The 19911-nt window shown below is 40.7% G+C and overlaps 1 protein-coding gene across 1 annotated transcript; it reads left to right on the plus strand.

Annotated features, from left to right (window-relative positions):
• Positions 1-323: 323 nt before the first annotated feature.
• On the plus strand, positions 324-18809 carry orc3 (origin recognition complex, subunit 3). The gene is made up of 20 exons (XM_057859149.1): positions 324-480; positions 557-614; positions 690-787; positions 2765-2903; positions 6656-6760; positions 7010-7188; positions 7955-8082; positions 9519-9678; positions 10277-10390; positions 12961-13094; positions 13243-13306; positions 13377-13493; positions 13565-13644; positions 15696-15829; positions 15907-15998; positions 17654-17754; positions 17826-17967; positions 18269-18385; positions 18476-18546; positions 18621-18809. The coding sequence occupies exons 1-20, from the start codon at positions 457-459 to the stop codon at positions 18724-18726; spliced, it is 2163 nt and encodes a 720-aa protein (XP_057715132.1). The 5' UTR covers positions 324-456; the 3' UTR covers positions 18727-18809.
• The last annotated feature ends 1102 nt before the right edge of the window (positions 18810-19911 follow it).

Genomic DNA, 19911 nt, shown 5'->3' on the forward strand with positions numbered 1-19911 from the left:
TGTCAATCAATATCAGTTTGAATGCACTTTTAACGACTGTTCTTCGCTCATTGTGGCGATTAGCAAAACACATAGAACGTGGTTGAAAAAAACCTCCTCTGGTGGTAACTGGCAGTAACTGCACAGTAGTGTATTCAAAATCCCAAATGCTGCAAAAAATAATATCACCGAATAAACGCCGAGATTTATGAGAATGTACAAACATTGTATGCGTCTTGTCATTCAAATTAACGTCTAAAGCATGAGTTGGCATGATTGTACTGTACTAAACGATGGATAAAACGATTATGAATGAGGTTTTCTATTTCGTTGCCGACGAAGGATGAGAAGCTTTGAACACAGCTCTTTCCGTAAACGTCACTCTGGCGGGAAGTAGCGGAAGCAGCGAGGTTACCATCTCCTACTTGCTGAGAGAGAAACGGTGTTACAAAGTTGATTGTAAACACCAATATTGTAATGTCCACGTCGTCAGTATCAACGGTAATGTTTCATATTCATCCCACCTTTCATATTGGTTGTTTATGTACTTTCTGACGTTTTAACTCCACATTCCTAGGGTTGTTTTGTTTTCAAGCCAAACGCCAAGAAGAAGAAAAAAAAGTCCCCTAGTTTAGGTAAAGCTCTCTTCTTATGTAACAAAGTAGTTGTAGTGAGCACTTTCATGTCTCTAAATCGTGTTTTTCCCGCAGACGATTATTTTACTCATGGTTGTGAAGGCGCTGAGACCAGTGATAGACGTTTTCGACTATTTCATGATCTATGGAACAAGATTAAAACGGAAACAGAGGTACGTTATACAATGATAACTTTGGTGGAGTATTATAAAGGGGATGTTATTTGTTCCATTGCAGTATACAGTGGGGCAAATAAGTATTTAGTCAACCACCAATTGTGCAAGTTCTCCTAATTGAAACGATTAGAGAGGCCTGTAAATGTCAACATGGGTAAACCTCAACCATGAGAGACAGAATGTGGGGGAAAAAAAACAGAAAATCACATAGTTTGATTTTTAAAGAATTTATTTGCAAATCATGGTGGAAAATAAGTATTTGGTCAATACCAAAAGTTCATCTCAATACTTTGTTATGCACCCTTGGCAATAACGGAGGCCAAACGTTTTCTGTAACTCTTCACTCTTCGCTTGGTGTAAAGAAATCAAGTGTGGGAGCAATTATTAGAAAATGGAAGACATACAAGACCACTGATAATCTCCCTCGATCTGGGGCTCCATGCAAGATCTCACCCCGTGGCGTCAAAATGATAACAAGAACGGTGAGCAAAAATCCCAGAACCGCACAGGGGGACCTAGTGAATGACCTACTGAGAGCTGGGACCACAGTAACAAAGGCTACTATCAGTGACACAATGCGTCGCTAGGGACTCAAATCCTGCACTGCCAGACGTGTCCCCCTGCTGAAGCCAGTACACGTCCAGGCCCGTCTGCGGTTCGCTAGAGAGCATTTGGATGATCCAGAAGAGGACTGGGAGAATGTGTTATGGTCAGATGAAACCAAAATAGAACTTTTTGATAGGAACACAGGTTCTCGTGTTTGGAGGAGAAAGAATACTGAATTGCATCCGAAGAACACCATACCCACTGTGAAGCATGGGGGTGGAAACATCATGCCTCGGGGCTGTTTTTCTGCAAAGGGACCAGGACGACTGATCTGCGTAAAGGAAAGAATGAATGGGGCCATGTATCGAGAGATTTTGAGTGAAAATCTCCTTCCATCAGCAAGGGCATTGAAGATGAGATGTGGCTGGGTCTTTCAGCATGACAATGATCCAAACACACAGCCAGGGCAACAAAGGAGTGGCTTCGTAAGAAGCATTTCAAGGTCCTAGAGTGGCCTAGCCAGTCTCCAGATCGCAACCCCATAGAAAATCTGTGGAGGGAGTTGAAAGTCCCTGTTGCCCAACGACAGCCCCAAAACATCACTGCTCTAGAGGAGATCTGCATGGAGGAATGGGCCAAAATACCAGCAACAGTGTGTGAAAAGCTTGTGAAGAGTTACAGAAAACGTTTGGCCCCCGTTATTGCCAACAAAGGGTACATAACAAAGTATTGAGATGAGCTTTTGGTATTGACCAAATACTTATTTTCCACCATGATTTGCAAATAAATTCTTTAAAAATCAAACAATGTGATTTTCAGTTTTTTTTTTCCCACATTCTGTATCTCATGGTTGAGGTTTACCCATGTTGACAATTACAGGCCTCTCTAATATTTTCAAGTGGGAGAACTTGCACAATTAGTGGTTGACTAAACCATCACTGTTCCCTTGGGGGAGAAAGTCTACCTCTGCTGCCACCTGCTGTCAACACTGTTGTCTTCCAACATGCCTCTTAGCATGCATTGCAGCGCTACAGATGTAAATTGCAATCAAAATAAAACAACAATTAAGCCGCACTGGACTATAAGCTGCAAGATTCAAAATGAGGGGAAAAAGTAGCAGCTTTTAGTCCCAAAATTATGGTTCATTTTTTTGTGTATGCATAATATCAATGAGTGTGTGTAAACCCCTATAAATTAATGTTATCATTAGAATATTTAAGAATAATTTGAAATGTAAATAAAATATTAATGTAAACTAGAGCTGTCCCAAACGACTAATTTTCTCCCGATTAGTCAGCCGACTATTTTTACGATGAGTCGACTAATCTAATATTTTTTTTTTTAATTTCTCGACAGGTTTAATAATTATAGGCAAATAAACGTGTTGATAATCCGGGCAAACATGAATTGTAATGTGTGTGCTGTCAGATTTTACAGGATGAACTCAACCGGCAAATCTTGGACAGTTTGCTGGACTTTACCAGAAAGTGCTCTGCCACTCGCCAACACAGTGACTGGGCTTCTCAGATGAGGGCCAGTGAGATTCCCACAGCGGCACTCATGCTCGGTATGATGAGGATCAGTAGGAAAGTTGATCACTGGGTGAACTTACTGTTCTAGTCTTGCTAGAGATATAAAGAACAAAGATTAGATGTTTACGGAGCCCCTAAAGGGACAGCTACAGCAATAAAATAAATTTAATCCATTTGGTGCGCACGAGATAGTAAATAAATGATGATCTTGCAAAAGAACAATGGCGTACCGCAAGCAACACGTCACTTCCGCTCATTAATATTGAAGCTACTGTTGCTAAGTAGGGACAAGCCACCGTTTGTCCCTAATAGGAAATGAATGGAAATAGTGTACGAAGGAGATGTTTACAGAGCTCAACCTACCAATTCTTTCCGAAAATGATGTGCCTGGTGCCAAATTGACTGGCAAAGATGTGGAAGAACATAAAAATGTTCAGTTAAAGAGATGGCTTTAGTGTCGAAGGCTGAAAAAGACGAAAAAAAAAACCGAGCCGACCTAAGCGTAGCTTTAGCTTTTTTATCGATGCGACTGACATTGACGTTCTCCTGTTTCAACAAGCTATCCTTTACCATCAGCCCTGTCTTTCTTATACAGTAAGGAGAACAAGTGTTTGATACACTGCCAATAGGAAAACCCATTGCCAGTGTATCAAATACTTGTTCTCCCCACTGTATATCCTCTGGTTGTCCTACGTCTCTTACCGTTCTTGGGGGTAATTTAGTTAGCTTTGTGTAGCGATCGCAAATAATACTCAATGACGGCCAACGAGCACTTTTCATTTTTTCATTGATAACACATCTTAATTCTGTAATTTATTTACACTTCCCCCTTACTAAAGTTTTTTTTTTTTTCATATATATATAACAGAAATGGTAACAGTGGCAGTCCGATACCAGTGTAATTCTTTTCAGGTCATTCATTGTCAGAAAGAAGCAGTACGGCACAACGTTATGTTAAAAAATAAGTTCAAAATATAAAAATGGCTTACCTCTTTGTCCTCTGAAAGACCATGCCAACCCAACATAATGTTTACTGCATATGAAATGTGAATGGATTCACCGAGCTGGTGTTAAAAGTCCGCGCAAGTTGGTTCGGTCTTCACATTTTTTCCTCCCTAGTTTTTGGTTTCCGGAAACGTATGAAGAAAACATCCTTCATGTGTCGTAATGTGTAGAGTCGTTTCTACAAGCCAAAAAAGCAATGCGTGATCGGCATGTTCGTTTTTGAAAGATTACCGGCAAAAAGTAGCACAAATTACGTTGTGTCTATGCGAGGGCGGGTCTATAATGTCCCACTTCGGCTTTACTTCCGCTTTACGATGCGACGTCACGGTCTAAAAATACCCTGCGTGTGGTACGCCATTGGCTAACTTGCATAGCTAAAGTCCCCTAGCTTGAATGCTATAAAATGCTAATGTTTACCAAAAACAATCTGGTGCACAACCAGAAACAATCTGGTAAACAATAGCATTACATAGTAGTTAAACTAGAAGAATTTTGCTGTGTGAGTTAGTCAATTGTTCTTCTATATTATCCTCATTTATTTTTATATCGTTTGAGGCTAAGCAGTTTCGCTGTGCTTAAAATGAAAACACAAGATTTAGTCGAGCTTTACTTCAATCTTTGACTCAACCAGCGCTTGAGTTTAGCCTCAAACGATATTAAAAAAGAATTCATAAATGAGCATCTAAGTACAACAAAAGAGCAATGGCGTATCGCAAGCAACTCGTCACTTCCGCTCATTAATATTCATGACGTTAGCTACTGTTGCTAAGGGTGTACATGCTCCCATTTGTCCCCAGTAGGAAATGAATGGAAATTGTGTACGAAGGAGATGTTTACAGAGCTAAACCCACCAATTCTGTCCGAACATGAGGTCTCTGGGGCCAAATTTACTGGTAAAGATGTGGAAGAATGTACAAATGTTCTGTTAAAGAGCTGGCTTGAGTGTTGAGGGCTGAAAAAGACGGAAAAAAGAAACAAGCCGACCTAAGCTTTGCCTTAGCTTTTTTTATCGACACCTTTTTTCTTACACCACTGACAATGACATTCTCCTGTTTCAACAATCTATCCTTACCCACCATATGCCCTGTCTTTCTTATATATTAGATCCTCTAGTTGTCATACGTCTCTGACCGTTCTTGGGGGCAATTTACATTGCTATCATTGTGTAGCGATTGCAAATGCTACTCAGTGACAGCCAACGAACACTTTTAATTTTTTGATTAATAAAAAATCTTAATTCTATACTTCATCTACTCTTTAATTTACTACTTGTTTTTTTTTTACAACAGAAAACGTAACAGTGGCAGTCAGACACAATTTTATTTTTTTCAGGTCATTCATTGTCTAAAGCAGAATGGCAAAACGCCACGCTAAAAAATAAGTAAAAATATCAAAATGGCTTACGTCTTCGTCCTCTGTAGGACCATGGCCCCCAACAAAATGTTTACCGCATATGAAATGTTAATAGCTTCACCTTACTGGCGTTAAACGTCCGCGCAAGTTGATCCATTTTTCACATTTTATCCTTACGAGTATGAATGAAAAAAACATCCTTCATATGTTGTAATGTCTAGAGTCGTTTCTACAAGTTCCATAGCAGTAGTGTTTGATCAGCATGTTCGTTTTGAAAGATTATCGGAGAAAACTAGCAGAAATATAACGGTTTGCATTAGTGCTGCAACGATTAATCGATTAACTTGAGTATTCGATAAGAAAAAAATATTCGAACTACATTTTGTTGCATCGAGTATTCGTTTAATTGAAGTGGCATTGTAATGGTTGATTTTAAAAATGTTTGCATTTAATTTTACTGATTAGGGTAGATACAATGCCCTCTGGTCTGCCTCTTTTCACATGGCTGAATCCGACTGCTCCCTGTTAAGACTAACATAAGCTGTTTTTGTTTGAGCGAATGTTTTTTTAATGCATTTTTAATTTAGTTTGTAGGTATATTTAGCTGTTTTTTTCTGGGAATGTGTGTCTGAACCACTTGTTGAGAGCATTGTAAAAAAAAAAAAAACAAAAAAAAAAACTTTATACTTATAACTTTAAAACTTTTATAGCATTTAAGCTAGCAGACTTTTTCTATCCAAGTTAACCAATTGTTCTTTTGTTGTACACAGATCCTCATTTTAAAAAAAAAATTATATCGTTTGAGGCTCAGCTCAGGTGTTTTGATTTTTCATGTTCCTTATCCGATTACTCGATTATTCGAACAAACTAGTCCATCGATTAATCGACTACTAAAATATTCGATCGCTGCAGCCCTAGTTTGTATTGCGAGGGCGAGTCTATAATGTCCCACTTCCGCTTTACGATGCGACGTCACGGTCTAAAAATAGCATTCGTGCGGTACGCTGTTGGCTAACTTTCATAGCAAAAGCCCGCTAGCTTAAATGCTATTTATTGCTAATGTTTATCAGATTGTTTCTGGTGTGCACCAGATGGTTTAAATTTATTTCATTTCTGTCAATGTCCCTTTAGCGGCTTTGTAGATGTTAGAGATGTTATAAGTCTTCCTGACTAATGTTGAGTTGCCATAGAGGTACTAAACAATCCCAGCTAAAGAAGCCAGTTGAAGCATGTTGACCTCACACCACACCACCTTGCTCCAGCATGTCTCTTTGCATGTCTTCATATGTGTGAGCCGGTTCTCTGGTGTGCAACACAAAAAAAAACAACAACACAGCTAATCAATCATTGAAATTTGCCTTTGAAGTGTTATAGTTCGTAGTGCAAATGCAAAAATGGACATATTTTGTGATTCTCATGTCCTCACAAGGAGTAAACATGCCCGACCATGACATGACCTTCCACAGCCTGTCTGAGCTTCTCCAGCAGTCGGTCACTCCTCACGTGGCTTCTGTCCAGGCCAAAGAGTGTGCAGGTAAATTAATTCAGCCTCACTACTACCACCTAAAGTTATCACTTCAAACCATTGCCTCGAGGCTCAAATTTTTTGTTTGTTTTAATTTTTGGAATAAGTGTCTTTAAAAAAGAATCAGAAGAAATATCAAAACGTACCCACGGATGCTTGATTAACTGAGGTTATTGATTAATGATTAGGTTTCTAACGTTTGTTTCTAATTTTGTGTGGATTGCAAGCTTTAATGGAGTGTACGTGCTCTTGTTTAAGCTTTGAAACACTTGATGAAAAGAGTCTTGGAAAGGTTGATGGACACCGTGGTGGCAGCTGATGATGATGAGGATGGAGAAGAGGAGGAGGTAGCGTTGCAGCAGAGCACCACTCCGGTTCGCAGAAGTGTGCACTGCTCCTTGAGTGTGCTCTGTGAATGGTACAACGCACAAACGAAGGTAGTATGTCAACGCTCTACGATCATTTTATTTTCCATTTGGATACCCCCTCCATTTTACAGCAGGGCCGAGAACGAAAAGTGGTATTTGCCATGTGGCAAAATGGATTTTACCATGTGGCATTTTTTTTTTGCCATGTGGCACTATTGATTTTGCAATGTGGCATTTTTTTCCCATGTGGCAAAATTGATTGTTTTGTGGCTTTTTTTTTTTTTTTTTTGGTATGTGGCATTTTTTGGGGTATATGACATTTTTGCAGGCCATGCACATCCTTGCCGTTGACGGCTATGCACGTCTAAATTTTCCATTAATAGCCGTTCATAGCATTCAATGGCTTAGCCTTACTTGGGTGCCGGTTGAACATCAGTGCGCTGTAATGTAAAGTGTATGGTCAAAAATCACAACCACACGTTTTTCTGCCATTCAAAATTAATGGATAATTAGAACGTTCATAGCCGTCAATGGCATAGCTTTACTTACGTGCCGGTTAAACTTCACTGCGCTGTAATTTAAAGTGTATGGTCAGAAATCACAGCCACACATGTTTTTCTGCCATTTAAAATGAATGGAAAATTTGGACGTGCGTAGCCATCAATAGCATGGATGTGCATGCCCTGAAAAAATGCCATATACAAAAAAAACAAAAAAAAAACAAAAAAAAAAAGGATGCCACATGGCAAAATCCATTTTGTCACATGGCAAATACCACTTTTGTTCTCACTGTCTCTCCCATTTGATCTCTTTTTAATCTGATACTGCTATTCAGAAATCCGTCACTCCTGGAAAAAAGCGCAGCTCTCCGAGTAAAGACCAGCATCCCCCAATAGTGATTATTTTCAAAGACTTGGAGGCCTTCAACCAAAAAGTTCTGCAAGACTTCATTCTCATCTGCAGGTAACAAGAGAAGGGAATAGGTACCGTTCTCACACACACCATCTAATTGTTTGCATTAGTCTAACACATTCATCTAACTATAGTTTAGGCAGACTTCACTCGGGGCCCTTGAACACAGTAAAGTGAATCACCTTATCGGCGCTCATGAGGGGGAAAAGCAAAAATGGTACCGTTTCTCGTAGGCACCATCTAACTGTTTGCATTACTCAAACACACGTAATATAATTAATCAGGGAATAGTATCATTTCTCATATTTACTGTAGGACTGCACTACTCTAACACAACTAATGTAAAATAAATAGCACACCATAGTTTAAAGAAGCAGAATAGATATACAAGGCCATCTTGTCACAGAAGCCCAACGTGTGCGTCACGAGCAAGATTGACGCACCAACTCTGGCAGTCAGTTCTCCCGACAACGAACAAGGACAAAGACCAGCGCGCTTTGTCCTAAAACAAGTAGCGCCAGCCCAGATAACAAATTTGATAGCGGGCGCTTGGGACGTCAAGACCAGCGTCGGTCGCTGTGGCAACCACGTCCCATCCACGCACGAACCTAAACCGCCCAAAGCCGGCCACAGAGCGAATGTCCCAAAAGCAACGCCCGGACACACCTTCGGCCAGGCCTCCTACACCACGGACTTAAAAAACACTGGACACTGAGATAAGACAGATTTTTGCTGCTCGGAAACATTTTCTATTTAGCCTTGTTTTGGATCCAGAATTGTCCCTCCGTCGTCTGTTTTTGCCTTGTTTTTGACCATTGTCGACGAATAAATTGTCAACCTGCTTTCGGTGAGTCTTCTTCAAACTTTTGAAACATGGAGTCAGTACAAAGGGTTAACATAAGAGGAGAACGCGCGGAATTTCCGCCTTCCCGGTTGGCACGCTCCCGCGTGCGGCTTGGCCGGGGGGGCGAATTCCAACACAAGGAACCCCTTTTCCAAGATTTCTATGGTAGAGGATTGAATTATTTCAAAAGAACTTGGAGCCTTATGTGGGCCAATCCAGAGCGCAGCTATCCTTTATCCATGTCAGCGGTCTGAGTCGGCTTCTCAGTCATACAAGTTGACAGTCCAGCCAGACCCAAGGCAGCCACCAGAGTGCAGTGTATCCTCCATCATTAAACAAAATACATGGACTTTTTGGATAGTTATTTCAAGATTTAGGGCTAGTTAAAGGGTTCATTCTGACACCAAATCAACAGGACGTAACCTGAAAATGGACGAAAAATCAACAGAAAACCATCCAAAATTTACAAGAAGTGACCACTGTATATTAAGATAGAACTGAAATAATGTCTTGTCAAACCTTATAAGTTGCATGATAAGTAAGGAGGGGAAACAAGGTATTTGTACAGCGATACTTTAACCTACTCCTGATTTACTGTGTACATATAAATTGTGTGTGAAACTCTTTCCTCTTTGTAACATAGTCGATACATCGCACGTCTGCCCCTCATGTTCATCTTTGGTATCGCCACATCGCCGAGCACCATCCAGCACATGTTGCCTCATTCGGTGTCGTCGCTGCTGTGCATCGAGCTCTTCCAGTCTTTGTCCTGCACTCAACACCTGGCCACTGTCATTGACAAGGTGCACGTTCATTCATGTTGTACAAGGATGACCTCATAAGTTAGACCTCAAGATATGAAAGTAGTTCGTTCCGGATTGACTTCGTATCATGATTTGTTTTGCGTTTTACATGTAAATCGCCTAATTTGGTATAAGCGCTACTAAAAATGCCTCAGTAAATTTTCTGTCTTGGCCTGATTTCCTGTTTTCATTTGTAATGCTTTGTCACCTCCTAGTGGCGCTTAAGTGTAACTTGTTTGTTAGGTTCCAGCTCATTCTACAGATGTTATTGCATGAGTACTCGAGCTCGTAATAAACTCAGAGTGCTAAAAGCGGGCTATTTCACCTCGCTGTTTATGCCTTATGAGTCATTTTCTTTTTTCATTTGCATGAGCATTAGAGCGTGTATATTTTGTTTGCTTACATTTGTAGTCAAACGTAGTTATTGCATTGCTATGGGCGGGAATGATCAATTACAGTATATATTTCGTATGATTTTTTTTTGTAACACAAGGCAAAAAAACATCAAAAACCTTTCGTAAAATCATTTCGTACCTCGAAGTATGCTGTATTTTATTCTAGTTTGGACTAACGTCTTTATTCAATTCATATTTTCCAGTTGATCCTCACTCCAAAGTTCCCTTTTAAACTGACTGGCAAAGTCCTGCAGGTGTTGATCAGCCTCTTCCTCTACCACGACTTCTCCGTACGAAACTTCATCAAGGGTGTGCAAGTATGTATCAAGTAGTCTTTGAGAGCCATGTTGGGTCTCTTTCTGTATTATATTGCTCAATGTTGAGGTCTGACTAGAGTTTTCACAGTCCCATTGCGACAAGAGGAGTTTACTGCAATACTGATACCTAAAGAGTAAAGTTGAACCATTTAAATTGACAATAGGAATGGGAAAAGGTGACCAAACAAACATCAACAAGGATGAACAGTTTATCTGGAAGATGTGATTTGCACCGTCGACTGTATGATTGGCACACGCACTGTAATATTGATGCTGCATTCACGTGTTGTTGGAGTATGGAAAAAATCATTCTCTATTACATGGTGTCTATAAAAAGTAGCACAGTCACTCAACTTGTGATGTATCATTGGAGCATTAAAATAGGCTACTCTGTAGCAACTATGTTTTTATCCCACGTTACTACTTTACAACACATCACAACGATTTTCCAACTTGAACTCAGATCTCCCGAGACACATGAATGCAGCATTTCTAGCAAAGGTGCTTTGCGGAAGTGTCAACTCATATGCCTATCACAGCCAAAGTTACGTGCATAAATGACCATATTAAGGACCCATTTGCAGATTGTGTATATGGAGTGAAGAGAGTAATATGACCATATTTAACGGGCATATTCTCTCGAGCGTAGATGTAGACTTAAAACTCCACAATGTTTTGTTTATTTATTTATTTTATATATATATATACCGGTAAAATTTGTACTGGAGCACTACAAATCAGTAGTGGGGCATGTGCCCCAGTGAAATATGTCTGGCAGTGCCCATGGCTCTGACCTTACAATTTTTCACCTTCCAAGGCAGTATCAAAGTGGATACAATCGCTGTTATCCTACAAGCATGCTTTACACCAGTTGGTGGCACTCACATCACATATTTATTGTGATATAATATGCATCATTGCAAGAATGTCACTTGATTCTGTGTGCAGTGGTATGAAGAAATCTCTCAACCTTTTGGAATTTCTCACATTTCTGCATAAAATCACCATCAAATGTGATCCGATCTTTGTCAAAACCACACAGATGAAAATACAGTGTCTGCTTTATCTAAAACCACCCAAACATATATAGGTTTTCATATTCTAATGAGGATAGCGTGCAAACAGTGACAGAAGGGAGAAAAATAAGTAAGTGAACCCTCTGCCTAAGTGGACTTAAAGAGCCATTGAAACCAATTTTTACCAAACACTTTAAGTGAGGTGTGTGCCCAATCACTGATGAGTGGTTTAAAGCTGCCCTGCCTCCTATAAAACACACACTTGGTAAGAAATGTCTTGACGAGAAGCATTGTCTGATGTGCACCATGGCTCGGTCAAAAGAGCTGTCTGAAGACCTGCGATCAAGGATTGCTGATTTGTATAAAGCTGGGAAAGGATATAAAACCATCTCTTAAAGTCTGGATGTTCGTCAATGGACAGTCAGAGAACTTGTCTAGAAATGGAGAGAGTTTGGCACTGTTGCTTCTCTCCCAAGGAGTGGCTGTCCACCAAAGATGATATCAAGAGTTCAGCGCAAAATACTCAGAGAGGTAAGAAAGAACCCTGTAGACTTACAGAAATCACTGGCATAGTCCATTATCTCTGTGCACACATCAACTATATGTACAACTATGACCAAGAACGGTGTTCATGGGAGGACTCCACTGAGGAAGCCACTGCTGTCTAAAAAAAAAAAAAAAAAAAAAAAAGAAAAACATTGTTGCTCGTTTAATGTTTGCAAAAAGACACTTGGACACTCCACAGAAGTTCTGGCATAATATTTTGTGGACTGATGAAACCAAAGTTGAATTGTTTGGGAGTAAGACACAATGTCATGTGTGGAGGAAAAATGGAACAGCTCACCCCATCCCCACCGTGAAGCATGGTGGAGGTAGCGTCATGATTTGGGGCTGTTTTGTGGCCTCAGGGCCTGGACAACTTGAAATCATTAATGGAAGAATGAATTCAAAAGTTTAGCAGGAAAACCTGAGGCCGTCTTGTCAGACAGTTGAAGCTAAAAAGAGGATGGATGCTGCAACAAGACAATGATCCAAAACACAGGCGTAAATCAACTTCAGAATGGTTTCAGAAGAACAAAATACATGTTCTGAAGTGGCCAAGTCAAAGTCCAGACTTGAACCCCTTTAGATGCTGTGGCATGACCTAAAGACAGCGATTCGTGCCAAACATCCCAGGAATCTGACTGAACTACAGCAGTTTTGTGGGGAACAATATTAGTCCTGATCGATGTGCCAGACTGATCTGCAGCTACAGGACGTGTCTGGTTGAAGTTAAAGGGGGGCACAAAAATTAAAATGTGATGTTTCACTTACTTATTTCCCCCCTTCTGTCATTGTTTGCATACTATCCTCATTAAAATATGAAAACCCATAGATGTTTGGGTGGTTTTATTTGAAGCAGACACTGTTTTTTCACCTGTGTGATTTTGACAGAGATCAGATCACATTTGATGGTGATTTTATGCAGAAATGTGAGAAATACCAAAATGTTCAGATACTTTTTCATACCACTGTAAAATGAAAGGGGCTAATACTATGAACTTTGTGCTCAAGTTAGCCCTGCTGGAGCACTTCCACTCGCAGCCTCTCAGCGTGCTGTGCTGCAAGAAGAAGGAAGCGCTGCAAAACGTGGCATATCTTAGCCATGAGGACCTGGAGAGAATCAGGCAGCTGCCGTCGTTCACCAGGTACATGGGCTACTGATCAAAATTTAAAGAAACTCCTTATGGACAAAAGTTCACGCGTTCTTTCAACGTTCCGAATGATACAGCTTTTATCTAACATCAATTGATGACGTTTAAATCGCTCCGTACGTATCTGTGTGTTTCTTCAAAGGTATATTAACAACCAGGAATCCCAAGAGCAGGTTGAACTATTAAAGGACGACACTCATTTAAAGGTACCTAAGTTTCAACACAACCCTTAACTCTGCTGACTTAAATACTGATCTGAGACTTTCCACGGTTTAGGAGTTTTGCCAGGAGCAGATAAAGAGACTTTATAAATACCACAAGAACTATTATTCAGTGCTGAGGTGTCTTCACGCTTTGACCTCGTCGCTGCCTCGCTACCCACTGGGAAAACAGGCAAGAAGTAGCTTTATCTCAACAAAGCATCCGTTTGTCTAAACTGTCATTGTTGCGCCGGATTACCGTAGATCCGGGAGCTCCATTTAATTTGCCTGGAGAAGAGTGTTTGGGAGACGGAGGATTACCAGTCAGCCGTGAAGCTGCTTAAGTAAGCCCGGATAATTAATCTCGCATGTCTTGCCGGTCTATTTAAATGGCTGAAATGTAAGCCCTGGCTGTGTTGCAAATGAGAATATTTGCCCAGCGGCCACAATACTACAGGCTGTATACATCTCATCTCTACGCAATACTAGCAGTATGGCTCGACTTTGTGTAACGTGAACGCAATACAACCGTACATACTTTCCATAGAGGCACAACTGTAGTCATAGTAAAAGGAAACCATAAAGGGGTTCATGTGCAATCGCTTTCTCATCACTGTGTACAGTATTGTGGCAAGCAGTTTTACACTAGAACAACACCTTTATTGAACAGAAAACACCAGAGCATAAAAACAGCAACCACCACACTGTCATAGTTACTACAACTATCTATGAACCGTTGCGGGCGTAACACATAATAACAGTCGCTACCGTATAAATATCCAGTCAAAATGAATCTAAATGATATTCCGGAAAATTGTACATTTTTTTTTTTTTTTTTAAATCCAGCATCTTGTTGTGCAGTATTCAGAGCCACAACATAAAGTCACAGCACATTACAATTTGTAAATGAAACACTAAAGTATAAAAGCCAACTGCAAGTTTGCACTTTTGCCCGTAAGACGGAGCTGTCGCCTCCACAATCAGGGATTTTCTATGCTCATTTTTGAAGTTTCAAATAAATTTTCCGCATAAAAATGGATGCTTACCGAGGTCGAACCCATCTAGGAACATTCCCAGAAATAAAGTACAACTATGTAAAACTGTCAAAATCTGCCCAGCCGTTTCATAGTCCAAAGGGAATGAACACACACATGCGCAAAGACAAAATTCCCATTTATCTATATACGTAAACCTGGGCGATTTAACAATTTTTTTCTTATTAGTCGATATCTACAGTTGTCAAGTTCATTTTTTTTCTTTCAAATTTGAACAACCACAAATAGACAAACTAATTTTAATTTACACTCAGCAACATGTTCAAGCGTTTTGTGCCTGAAGTCTTAAGGTGTCTGACAATGTCAACAAAATAAATAGACAAAAGAAATTTTTCGTGACAAATAAATAAGACAGCCATTGCTTTAAAGGTCACGGGCCAAAAAAGTCTGTCCGCAGTATCAGGCTTTAATGCTGCTCTGTGGCAGGTCACTAAATGTTCCGTCCTGAACTGATTACCCTCCCAGAGGTAGCGTTTTTTTTGCATCAGCGCCCCCCTTCTCTCTGGTGTTCAGATGTTGTAATTACAGTTTAAATCTGTCGACTTTTATCGAACGGTATTATTTCTGTTGACAAAAATTAAATGACGATAACTGTTACCATTTTATTGCCCAGGGTTATATATAAGTAGAGATTTAACCATGAATGTGCCCATCTGAAATTAGGTATATTGATGCTCATGCAAATTACAATTGGAACTGTTTACCCCACCTCTGTATTTTTTATTTTTTAAATTTGGCAAGATTATCAAAAATGACTTTTCCCCCCCTCCACATCTTTTCACTCATTTTAATTGCTTAATTATTGTAAGACAACTACATATTCATGACTTTAATCTCGTAATACACTTTGATGACATAAAATCGTGGGAAAGGAAAGCCATTTTACAGCCTTTTTCTTGTTTTATGATGGATATTTTTCTTTTGGTTATTTTATAGAAGTCACCTACAAACTAAAAGAATGATTAAAAAATAAACTATTACATTGGTGTCAATAAAAACTGAGTGTTACTTTGCAAAGGTGTAGGTTTTTAATAGCTCCCATTTACAGCAGTATCGTAACCTGAATTGAACAAAAGTTGCCGTGTGACGTGGTATTTTAGGTACACAATGATAGTAATGGCAGAGCAACTTGGGGTATTTCATACACATTGTTTCTTTGATTAATTGAAGGTGAAATGTGCCTAAAATTTGGTCATCATCTCCACAAATGCCATTGATCCCAACAGCCACTAGATAGCGCCAAAGTCGAAGCCATAAATTACATATATACTTATTACTGTGCAACTTTTGATTTTATTTTAACATTTGCTGTTTAATGACATATGATAAATCTCATCAAGGATGTTGGCCAAGGATGAGCTGATCACTTTGCTCCAGAAATGCGTAGAGATCCTGCAGGCCTGCAAATCAACGAAAATGAAGAGTGCCTCCGTCCAGCTGGAAGAGATGCTCAGCAAATTTAAACTGTTGGAGAGTGAGTTGCGACAAGCATCCGGCCTGCGCTGATTTTTCGTCATCACTACACCGGATGGTCTTTTCTTCTACATGCAGAGGCCAATGAAGTGGTTCAGGCTGACAAAGAGAGCCTCGCCGCCCCTGTGAAGAACCTTCAGAAGAAGACCAACCTGTACCAGCTGCAGAAGGTACCATCAGGCTGGGGACCCAGTTCTCCTCAAATATAAGATATTGGCCAGATATCTTTATAAATATGGACATCACACACAGACACAATTTAACTAGGGCTGTCAAAATGATCGCGTTAATGGATGTAATTAATTTTTGAAATTAATCACATTAAAATATTTGACGCAATTAACGCACATGCCCAGCAGCCCTACAGTGTAATGTCCGCTTGTTACTTGTTTTTTGGTGTTTGGCGCCCTCTGCTGGCGTTTGGGTCCAACTGATTTTATGGGTGAGTACCATGAGTGAGCATGGTGTAATTATTGACATCAACAATGGTGAGCTACTAGTTTATTTTTTGAATGAAAATTTTACAAATTTTAATTAAATAAAAACATTAAGAGGGGTTTTAATATAAAATTTCTATAACTTGTACTAACATTTATATTTTAAGAACTACAAGTCTTTCTATCCATGGATCGCTTTAAGTGAATGTTAATAATGTTAATGCCATCTTGTTGATTTATTGTCATAATAAACAAATACAGTACTTAGGTACTGTATGTTGAATGTATGAATTGAATGTACAATAATTTACTGAAAAATATGGCATATTTTATAGATGGTTTGAATTGCGATTAATTACGATTAATTAATTTTTAAGCTGTAATTAACTCGATTAAAAATTTTAATTGTTTGACAGCTCTGAATTTAACATTCAGTTGAAAATGATGCCAGGTACAGAACTAGTGTTATCCAAAGAATCGGCATATTAGACATGCATTGCTAGGAGTTAGGTTTTGAGTTTTTTCTTGAAAATGGAGATGGAATGTGACGTTTTGAGCGTTTGATCAAGGGGCGGTCCCCCGGGCCACCCGTGCACCCATCAACTGGCCTTCAGGGATGGCAAGAGGGGGCGCACCACCAACCCCACGCCCACACCCTCTCCCATCTGCCCTATCGCCCCGCGAGCCACAGCTCCCAACCGGCACTGCACGCCATGAGACACCCAATGGCCCACCAAGCCCAGTACAGGGCAGGGTCCCCCGCCGGAGCAGGCAACATCCATCCAATACACCAGCGCCCAGTCAGCGACCCGCGACGGAGCGCAGGGCGGATACCCAGTCAGAGAAGAGAGGGGAGTGCGGAGGCAGGAGAACGCCGAGGTGCCGCCGCGGGGCGACGCGAGATCAGAGCCCCAACCCCCCCCCCCAACTCCCGCGGCCGGCAGTCCAGGCAGAGGGGAGGCCACGCCCCGTGAGCCACACCATAGAGAAAAAGTGTGGGACCCACCTACCACCCTATTACTAACCCATTACCCAGCACCGTGATGGGATTGTGAGGGGAGGATAGTCCAACTTTCAGATTTATAAAAGGACTATTCTGAGCAACCACTAGAGGGTGACATACACAAATCTCTACTCGGATTAATCTAATGTTGTTACTTAAGCAAACTGCAAGGTAACGCTGCCACTCGCTGCCAACTACTGGACGGAAATAAAAGTGCAACCACTGAATTGTTTTATTTCCACCAAAAACACACGCAAGGATCGCTACAGACGGATTTTGAATCGATACAAGAATTGCGTGATGCAATATCACAACATATCTCAAAATTGATTTTTTTTTTTTTTAACACCCCTCGCTAACACCATATTTCCCCTTTTCTCGACAGGCTCTTCTGGAGATGAACACTACTCGCAGGTCCAAGAAACACGCGAGTCCATTTGAGAACTTGCGAAGTGAAGCGCTAGAATTTATCGACGACCTCGTGAAGTAAGACAAATTCATCCTCTCACTGTGGGCCTTCTGTTTGTCGACATGTTCTTTGTTCATTCTCTCGGTAGGAGTCACCTGTCTCCTCCGGAATCTCAGACGCTGAATGAAGTGTGCTACTATAGCTCGTCGTCGTCCGTGAGACGCTACCTCAACGCCACGCCTCGCACATCCATTCAGGCTGCACTCAGCAGCCCTTATTATTATCTCCTGGTACGGCAAGTAGGGGTGGGAACCTTTGGTAATTTACGTTCCGATATGATTTGCGATGCCATGGACAACGATAGATGTCCAATTCGCTTATACTGGAAAGACTAGCTGTGAATGCTCATCTTCCGGCACCATTGACGGCGCTCGACGTCCAATCCGTTTTGGGGCGTCGTCGAGGCCGAAATAAACTAGTCCGACCCACATGAGATCTAATTGCCATGAATAAGAGTTTGACGGCCCTCGTTTTAAACTGACTTTGGGAAACTAAAGACATTTTGAATGCGTTTGGAAATATTCTTCATAGAATGACAGCCTAAAAACGGATGACGGGAGCGTCTCCAATGCGGCGCCTGACATTTGCATTGCGTACAAGCTACACCTGGAGTGCGGACGTCTCATCAACCTCTACGACTGGATGCAAGTCAGTTCACTTGTATTTTTGGACTTTGCCCTGATAAGATCAAAGATGAAGCTGTTTGTTCTATTGATCCAATGGCCTTTTTCTTTTCAGGCCTTCTCTACCGTGGTGTCTGCAGCAGAAGGGAATGATCCCGATTCGGACAAAGTAGACGATATCAAGCAATATCCTTTCCCGACATGTCCATTTTTCTTACAACTTACAGGATCCCGCCAAGTCCTCCTTAACAGTTTTCCAGTGCTCGGTTCATCAGAGCCGTTTCGGAGCTGGAATTTTTGGGCTTTATTAAGTCCACCAAACAGAAGACGGACCATGTGGCCCGACTCACTTGGGGGGGATGCTGACAAATTGGGCCAAAAACACACGTTTCCTTGGGGGGGGGGAACGTTTTTATAGTTTTGTCTCATTAAAGTTTTTCGGAAGCTGATGTTAGTTTCATTTTCTAAAAATATTTAAGAAATGAGTGTTTTGTGGATGAAATTACCACAAAGCGGCAGAAATCAGAAGTACGTGACAGTAACATTCTCCAACTGTTACCATGCTAGGATTTTTCTATCAGTGATTGGTTTTGCTTTTATTTTTATCATACAGTGGTACATCAAAATAGTAAATTAGTTGGTTCCAGAGTGACATTCGTATCATGAATCACAGTTTACATGTAAATCGCCAAATTCGTTCCTGGCCATTAAATTTTTTATGTCCACTGACTGCTGTGTTCTGCAATTCCTTCCTACACTGTGAAACATTCTAAACACTGCCCAGGCGCACATCGGTACAAAGTTAACTTGTTTTTATTGTCTTTTATTACCTTTTCAATGCCTGAAAAATACTTTTTGCATGTATTTCCCTCTGATACTTTTAATCGTTTTCTTGTAGCGTTAAAGCAGTGTTGATCTGTTGACCACATTAGTCATGTAGTGTATTTAAACCGCCCTACATAACTACATTTAAGTATTTTCTTAAGGCATTTTTAGTACGTTCTGCCTGTATGCATCTAAACAAGTTGAAAGCACACGTTAGTACTTTGGGTGTCAAATTCGCCTGTTGTAGGACGTTTCAGCAGAACAACGGTTCAATACGTGCCTCGGTACAGGGGTCGCAGTTCGGTCATAAAACTAAATATAGAGGTGGGTAGAGTAGCCAAAAATTCAAGTAAGAGTACTGTTACTTAAAAATAATATTACTCAAAAGTCATCCCAAAAATAGTAAAAAAAAAAATTCATTCATTCCCCATGCTGCTTTTCCTCACGAGGGTCGCGGAGGTGCTGGAGCCTATTCCAGCAAACTACGGGCAGTAGGCAGGGGACACCCTGAACTGGTTGCCAGCCAATCGCATACAACCATTCACGCACACACTCATACCTACAGACAATTTAGAGCAGAGGTCACGGAACTGCGGACCTCGGTCCAGTTCCAGACCCCCAAGCCGTCTGGACCGGATCTCAAGCTGTCCGGACTAATACAAGTTGCAACTACAAAAATCATTTTTTTCTGTGGGTTTGCAGAGTGGAGGTGGGCAACAAACAAAA

The sequence above is a fragment of the Corythoichthys intestinalis genome, chromosome 15, assembly GCF_030265065.1.
Source record: "Corythoichthys intestinalis isolate RoL2023-P3 chromosome 15, ASM3026506v1, whole genome shotgun sequence".
In the NCBI taxonomy this organism is placed as follows: domain Eukaryota; kingdom Metazoa; phylum Chordata; class Actinopteri; order Syngnathiformes; family Syngnathidae; genus Corythoichthys; species Corythoichthys intestinalis.

Coding starts and splice junctions, on each gene's coding strand:
- orc3 (XM_057859149.1), top strand. CDS start 457: ATGTCCACGTCGTCAGTATCAACG. Junction 13,494..13,564: donor GCTACCCACTGGGAAAACAG/GCAAGAAGTAGC, acceptor GGATTACCGTAG/ATCCGGGAGCTCCATTTAAT. Junction 17,755..17,825: donor TTTATCGACGACCTCGTGAA/GTAAGACAAATT, acceptor TTCTCTCGGTAG/GAGTCACCTGTCTCCTCCGG.